This window comes from Rutidosis leptorrhynchoides, chromosome 3 (assembly GCF_046630445.1).
Source record: "Rutidosis leptorrhynchoides isolate AG116_Rl617_1_P2 chromosome 3, CSIRO_AGI_Rlap_v1, whole genome shotgun sequence".
Classification (NCBI taxonomy): Eukaryota; Viridiplantae; Streptophyta; class Magnoliopsida; order Asterales; family Asteraceae; genus Rutidosis; species Rutidosis leptorrhynchoides.
This window is the reverse complement of record NC_092335.1, coordinates 14,726,618-14,735,462: the sequence shown is the minus strand read 5'-3', so window position 1 is coordinate 14,735,462 and position 8,845 is coordinate 14,726,618. Positions and strand designations below refer to the sequence as shown.

The following is an 8,845-nucleotide window of genomic DNA, read 5'->3' as shown; positions in this document are numbered from 1 at the left end:
GAAAATTTGTTAACAAAATTAATTTATGTAACAGTCAAAATTGAATGACTACTAATTATCGATCTTAACTAATTTGGTTAAAAAAAAAAAATCCAACTTGTGCCCTAAGGGCACTTGTTAAGGATAATTAATGATATAAATATTCCCGTCAATATTACAAATTTGTAATTAATAAATATGTAAATTTAGAAATTTGAGAGTTTAATGAATTAATTTTGTAATATATTTAAAAATTTTGAATGAAATAAATGAGGATTAATTCATGCCCTAGGACATGAGATAGCCAAAAAAAAAAAAAAAAAAAAAGAAGACAAATTTGGTAACGCTAATTGAATTTTGACCTTATATTACGTACTTACAAGGAACCAAGTATATGCGTATGTTAGTTCAATTGTTAAGAGTCAAACTAAATATACGTTTAATTAAACTCGATATGGACCACCTTCCTAACCACCGTGGACTCGAGACCTAAATAATTTGGAACCTCCAACCACTACTTCGTGGAACCATCGTCCACCTTTTTTATGCTAACACTTCTTGCACTACCAGCATTAAAACTTGTACATTCGTCTAATTCAGCTATTAACAATTGGCCAAAAGTGACCTTTTCTAAATATTTAAGATCTGCAACGAAAAATGAAAGTAAACAATACGAGCCAGCACGTCTAATTAAGAACGAAACAAAATACTGTAACAAATTTAAAACGTGACATATCAAATTAAATCAAATATAAAAAAATCACCAAGTCACCAACAACCTCTTGGTTCTAGTTGTTGCAAAATCCTGATGTGTAAGCTCATATTTGACTAACAATAGAGCACGAAATAATAAAAAGTCCTAATCTTTATGTGTACAAATATATACCCAAATGAAATCACCCAAAAATGATATAAAAAAAATAAATCAATCCTAAGAAATGAAAAATGAAAAAAATGATGAAACTCATTCTGATCTAATGGAAATTTGACCACTTGAAATGCTGCCATGACTATCATCACATAAAGAAAGAGCTCTTTCAAGATTAGCAACAATATCATTCATTGTTGGTCTTTCTTTACCTTCCAAGTTCACACAATGTATGGCAGTATAAGCCATCAGCTCAACAGCCTCCGCCTCGTTCGCTTCAGGCGGGCCCACCCTCTTATCCAGTATCTTCCCCAATTCACCTGAAACAATCACTGGTACCGAAAAGTCCACTAGACTTATTGGCGTACCATCATTATCTTCGTCATTCTTAAATATCGCTCTTTTCCCTGTTAAAAGCTCTAGCAAAACAACTCCAAAACCATATACATCACTTTTTGCAGTGACCACATTTAGTCCATAATATTCTGGATCAATATAACCAACTGTCCCGGCTGCTCTAGTTGATCTTTGTTCTGAATCTGACTCGGGGCCCATTAAAGATAGCCCGAAATCAGATACTCTAGCAACCCAATTCGCGTCTAACAAAATGTTAGATGATTTGATATCGCGATGAATTATAGGCGGAACTGCATAACTATGAAGGTATTCAATTCCTCTAGAAGCGTCTAACGCTATCTTGATTCTCATCTTCCACGAGTTTAACAAGCTGCAGCTTTTTTCGACGTTTTTCTTATCATGTAAATGATCATACAATGCACCATTTTTCATATACTCGTAAACCAATAACTTTTCTTCCCTTTCTTCACAATACCCAACTAATCTCACCAAATGCTTATGATGCAACCGTGATAAAAACGCCAATTCTGAATCAAAAGCGGTTTCTTTCTCTTGAAATTTCTTCATTTTTTGATTCGTTTCGCCTCGTTTAATAGCGACTTCACGACCATCTATAAGCTTCCCTTTGTACACCACACCAAAACTCCCTGCACCAATTTTATTCTCTTGTGAAAAATTATCAGTTGCTAACGCCAAGTCAGCGAACGTAAACTCTTCTTCCCTATCAGCATGTTTCGAAGACGTCCCACTTCTCTGTCGTCTAAAAGCTCTAGACGCTTGTCTTCTAAGTGTAGACGACCTCGAAACAGAGCTGTTGTTTGAAAACTGTTGAACATTATGTGTAGCAGCCGTAATCGTAGGTTGTACAGAATTATGAATCTTCTTATTCCCAAAACAAACACCAGTCCACAAACAATAAAGTATAGTACCAATTCCAGCAAAAGCCCCAACTGACCCCACAATCGCAAACGCTAATAACCCCCTTCTTAAAGGTCTAGAAGGCGACGTTTTACCAGGCCACGGTGGTGTAAATGATGGTGGAACAGGCGGGTAAAAACTAGATATATCACAAGGTTTACAAATTGACCCAAATCCAGAACACAGTGCATCAGATTCTGTATATATCCCACAGTTACAAACCGATTTAACACATGGACCTGGAAGAATTCTTGTTAACGGAAGCCCGAATCCTAATGGAAACGAACCGTTTCTAACCCAACCTTCTCCCCAACAAATTACTGAAAGATTATTAGTTGTTAATCCACAAGTAAAATCTAATCCTGCAACAATAGACTCAAACGAAATATTAACCGCATAATTATTCATCATAACCCCTATACCTCCCCAACAAACTACAGATCCATTTAATTTACGTAATGCACAACTATGATTCGATCCAAGTGCAAGTGCTGAAAATTCGAATGGCGCATGATTTGGCACATCACTCTGTCCATATTCATTATCACCTCTACAAATTAAATAACCTGTAGAGTTCACACCACACGCGTGATTACCACCTGCAATTATACTTAACATACGAAAATTAGTGAATTCGCTTTGAATGTAACTAGCACGTGTTGAATTGGTTCCGAAACAGATAACTCCGTTCGTGTTGTTTCTCGTAACACCGCAAGTAAACCCTAAACCTGAAGAAATTGATTCGAAACGAGGTTTTTGAATTAACATTTCAAAATTGTCCCTCCAACAAAGTAGGTTGGATTCAGTACTATTGGTGATCGAGCAAATTTGGGTATCACCAACGACTAATTGACTCAAAACTGTTGTTTCGTTATAATACAGACGCTTTGGAGTTAAATTAGGGTTCCAACAGATCATACTTGAACCACCGGACCTAACACCGCAAAACACGTCACGACCACCGGCGATGGACTCGAACGATACGTTGGAGAATATGTTAATTACTTGGCCGTCACGCCAGCATTGAATTCGTTGACTTGGTTGACCAGCTACGATGCCGCAGATAGTGACGGTGGATCCGTAGCTGATTGAGACGGTGGTGGCGGAGCCACCGAGGCTGTGGACGTTATATACGACGGAGAGTATGAGAGTGGTGATGGAGATGATGGTGGTGGAAATTGACGTCATCTGGTGGTGGTGGTGGTGATGGTGGTAGAGTGGTTGCCGGAGATTGTGGTTTGCATTGGTGAATATGAACGGAAAATATTGATTGAGTTTTTAGAGAGAATAAATGGAAATAAATATTTAAAATTTAAATGAATTTAATGTTTTAGTTTCTGTTACTAGTGGTGACAATGTATAGAATAGGATGACGTACTGTGATACTATTTGGTAAGGTATAAATAAATGACACGTGGTATTTTGAAACCGGATCGCAGCTTCTTTTCTTTTACACGTATGAAAAGAAAATAGTCATAAAACACAGAGGTCGCTAGGGTTGACCTCTTACTTTATGAAAATACGAAGACGTCTTGTTTTATCAAAAGAACACAGAGTTAAATCGATTCTGAACTTTCAAAACAGTTGAGAATCTATTTTTAAGTATGTTTAGCAAACTTTAAAGAATCTATTTTTTTTTTATTGGTTGGTAATGGTATGGTATTCCTTCTTAAATTATCACTACTAACATTTTCATGTTAATAGTTCATAAATAAAAAAATAAAAAACATACATTTTAAAAAATCTTAATGTTAGAAATTATTTTTTCTTTACTTACAGCTTCACACTTTACTTTTTACCACTTTTTTTTTTGTATTATATGTAAAAGTTAAGACATAAATGAATCCACCTTATTATTCTTATCTATTTATGGGAGTGGATTATCAATTTGAGACAGACAAATAGAAATATCGGACCATCAAGATGAGACAGGGGGAGTATCTATAGTGATGGCGTGACAAGGTATGATGGCGTGTTTTGTGGGGTATAGTGTTGAAGTTGTAAGTGTGATGGTGTGACGGCATGATGAGTTTGTAATGGTAATGGGTTGATTAAGTGTGATGAGGTTATTATATTATTTTTATTTAATTAATTAAAATGTAAATGCATTTATCTAAATTCTGATTGATTTAAAAAAAATTCACGCCTTTTTCCCTTCTTGTGATGCTCTCATCACAACCAACCATTTTTTCATCCCATGACGCCACATTGTGACGTGATGCTAACGTGATGGAGGTGAAAAGTGGTCTATCACGCTACGTTAAATATAGCAGTCCTTCGGGGGAAATGAGCTAAATATTTTTTTTGTTTTGTTGAAAATTTAAGAATGTCGTCATGTTCTAGAAGTTCCATGTTATTAGTTTTCCATAGCGTATTGAATCGACTATGAATCGAGTGGAGCTAATACACTATTCTTATTCAACTCAACTCATTCGATTAAACAATTGATACTTTACCAATGAGCAGTAGATCAATTGGTACTCATTACTTTTGAAGTCTAAGTCGGAGCACCATGTGAGAAAACTTTGAGAAGTCGGCGAATGTTCAAGTCCCGTGGAGAATACATATTTTACTTTTGACTTCCGGGATATAATCAACATACTTGCATATTTGATCCCCCTCGGGGCCATATCAATCAACTTGTAGCTCTGATCACCAGATACGTCAGGTATTATACTTGTTACTAAGAGTGAGCCTTCAAGATAGAATCGTATCGACCACTCATGGGGTATTTGGTTGAGATATTTTACAAGTATCTGACTCTTACGGTGTGAGTGTAGTGGGTTGTCAAAGGCATCACAAGTATGTGTCTCCTTGCCGGTCCGAATGTTTTGAGATGAAAGGATACTTTCAAGCTTATGCGACTCGATCATAGTTACAAACTTTCAAAGTTGTTACTTTTTCGATAAATTTAACTAGACCCTACACTTCAGTGTTCGACTCTAAACTTTGAAAATAAGTTAAACTAAATATACATATTACGGCTTTTGAACTGGTTGGATGTCGGAATGGAAATGGATCGAATATGGATCGGATTATGACATATTCATATTCATATACATTAACCAAAGTTTCATCATATCCATCTAGTTTTTGATTCATCTATCCTTATCCATATCTGATGAATTATTCAAGTTAATGAATATCAATTAGATAATTCTTTGTTACATATTTTTTTCACCTTAATAGTTCTAAAAATCATATCATGTTAATAAGTTATATAATTAGTAAAAAATACATCGTACAGTAATATAAAATCCTACATACTCTAAATTACCTAAGTTACTAGTTTGACACACACACACACATACACACACATATATAAATGCAATTCGATGACAACAAATACACGATACATATTAGAATATGATCATCTCGTAGGGATACGTAGATCGAACTATCAATTAATATATGGGAAGAATATCTTGCAATTAGTAATATGAAATATAAAATATAAAAAATCTAAGGCAATAAAAACTGAAAGAAATATGTATAAATCTATATCTATACTATACATTATAATAAAGTCACTATTGAGATATCACTAATTTAGACTTTTGATCATGACCATTGAATCAAGAAAAAGACGTTCCATACCCCTAATTTTCAACTGTTAGATCATCTAAAATATAGGTATAACTCAATAACTAAAATATGTGCATTTTTTTCCCTTTTTACCCTTACACTATTACGCTACATACAGATTGGGTTCAGTGAAACAACACAGATACAATCGAGAGTTTCAAAGAAATCCCTAAAATTCAACTGGTAACACAAAATCGATGAAGACAAACCTTGCAGCTGTTTACCATGCAAACCTTAATTCGATTTATATATCTACACATCTTCGTCATCTCTCAGATGAAGCAATCGTTTAATCAGTCGGTGCACAATCGTGTAAGTTAAATCCAATCCCAAATTCATTATTTTAGTTCATAGGTTTTCAAAAAACTACTAATAATCTAAAATATTATTGATTTCATTTAATCAATTACTACGTAACTATGGTATTGACCACTTCGTAATCGTGTATTTCTAGGGTTTAGTTAAATTCTTGATACAATCGGAATAAAATCGACAAATTCGGTTTCTTTGATGATGGATGACGGTACCTTCACTGCTAATTGCATCAACGATGTTGAATAATCCTTGATTTCATTCGATTTGTCGGATACATGGAATATTCATGTTACTTTTTCAATTAACAATTAAACCTTAACAATTAATAAGAAGATTCAGACAATCACTAATAACATTTAGGTTAATCCTTGATTGAAATGTTAAATTTGGTTGATACATGAATTCAGTTTAATCACTCATATACAATTTAGTGTAAATCAATAGATTTAATTGTTTGATTTCATGGATACTCAAAATTTCAGTGATATTTTTATTAATGATTATTATTAGTGAGTAGTATGTTTATGTGATTTTGATATCTGAATCTAATAGTATGTTTATGTGATTATTGACTTTTAAGGAAGTATGGAGAAATTAGTGCTTCAAGAGTTGAAGACTTGTGTTTCATCATAGATGACACGTATACTAAAAAGGAGGTATCTTCTTTCACTGCTACTACTAAATATTAGCTACTTCTATCATTTAATGATACAAGCTTATACATTTTTCTTTAACTACGCAAGTGATTGCTACCGTCGAAATGCAACCCCTATTTTTCTATATGTATTGTTTTGGTGATGCACATTGTTGGATTTTTCAGTTTTTTATACAATAAACGTGAAACTACTTCTTGCTAATCTTATTAAGTACTGGACATGAAGGGTCAAGTTCTTGATGTGTTAAACTTTCACCTTTATGTTCCAAATGTATAAATTTTCCTTCGGTAAAACTCAACTTTAACTTTCCCTTGATATAAAAGTAATCAAAAACTGGAGTTTGTACTATTGTATTACTGGCATTGCAGTTTGAAGTCAAACAATGTGGATCGGGCACTTTTCAATAGAATCTGAAAAAATGGGCGTGTAATAGTGTAGCTTCTTCTGGTATGTAATCACAACTCACTTAATAAAATTTTCTTAGGTAACATTGGCGTGTAAGAGGTTCTAACATCGTGATACTAAAATTAAGAAACAAACCATCTTCATTTAATACCATGAAAACAATTGCAAATATTAAGGTTGTGCATTGCCGTATATGTAATGCCCCTAATTCTGTTCCTCATCTTGCCTTTGTCAAATTTACTGATGTAGCTATCATGTATGACTTATTTGTCTTCAAACTATGTTTTCCCAGTTACATTTAAAATTGTAGTGGCTACTTTGTTGGTTCCATTATTACAACAAAGAAGAAGATGGCGGGTATGACGCACTTGACTGAGCTTGTGGAGAACTTTTTTGTTATGAATATGCAATTGTCCGCTTATTTATACGAGTCATGTGTTTTTATTACCTTTGTTGTACATTGTCATTTGACTTGATATGTTCCAATTTAGTCTTATATTACTGTGATGACCCGGAAATTTCTGACCAAATTTAAACTTAATCTTTGTATGATTAACATTTCCGACACGATAAGCAAAGTCTGTAAAACTGAATCTCAAAATTTTTGAACTACTTTTATATATTTAAATACCCATCGGTTGTTTTCGACGATTCGCGAACAATTATATGTAAATAGATACATATATACTATAACTTGAAAAGGTAACAATGTATTAATTGTTTGATACCGTACATTAAACTTATTGGTTTAAATATCTATTTGAATATATATGATAAGTTGAAATATTTATTATTAAAATTTATTTATATATAACTTTCAATGTGTATTTAAAAACTGATTTATATATTAAAAAGATATATACATATATATAATTTCAAGTTATTTAGTAAACGATAGTAACATTCGTTTATTGATTCGATTGATATTTAGATAAGTTAACTAAAGCATTTAAGATGAACCAGTAAAACACCAATTTGCTACAGTATTTTCAAATTGCTACAGTACCCAAAATGCTACAGTGTTTTCGAAAATCACTATTTGCTACAGTGAAATTGACTTTGCTACAGTGAATTGCTACAGTAAAAAATTGAAGTAACTTTGCTACAGTAAACCATTTTTGATATGAAGTAAATGACCAAAACACTTAAATGTATAAGTTATACCTTGAGTGGTATAGTTTATGGATGATTTAAGACTATATTTTGACAAATGTACGATTCACGAAACGTAAAGTACAAGTTTTCTCAGTATACGATAGGACGTTCGAAAAACCGGAACCGGGACATAAGTCGAGTGATGACGTACGACTTATCGGAACTAAAATTACAAATTAACTATGCACGTGAATTTAATATAATATATAATTAATTATATAAATTATTATATATTATAAATATTATATTAAAATATGTCGATAAACTAGAGGCCAAAACATTGTGAGCTGTAAACCCATCCCATGCGATCGCATGGGAAATGGGCTGTAAAGCCATGCGATCGCATGGCAGTCATATCCAGGCCACATCTATAAATTCGAGCGATTTCATTTCATTTCAGCACACATATCTATTATCTATCTCTGTATTATTATTATTATTATTATTATTATTATTATTATTATTATTATTATTATTATTATTATTATTATTATTATTAATATTATTATTAATATTATTAATTAGTATTATACATAAAATACTACGACGAGGTTATGAGCGTGTCACTTTCAAAATGGTTTTCAAGCGGGATAGAGCTAAGGAAATT

General features: G+C 32.9%; 1 protein-coding gene across 1 annotated transcript; it reads right to left on the bottom strand.

Annotated features, from left to right (window-relative positions):
• Positions 1–746: 746 nt before the first annotated feature.
• Positions 747–3,373, bottom strand: LOC139895767 (putative serine/threonine-protein kinase-like protein CCR3). The gene has a single exon (XM_071878304.1). It carries the CDS (start codon positions 3,308–3,310, stop codon positions 944–946), a length of 2,367 nt encoding a protein of 788 aa, XP_071734405.1. The 5' UTR covers positions 3,311–3,373; the 3' UTR covers positions 747–943.
• Between the last annotated feature and the right edge of the window lie 5,472 nt (positions 3,374–8,845).

Coding starts and splice junctions, on each gene's coding strand:
- LOC139895767 (XM_071878304.1), bottom strand. CDS start 3,310: ATGACGTCAATTTCCACCACCATCATCTCCATCACCACTCTCATACTC.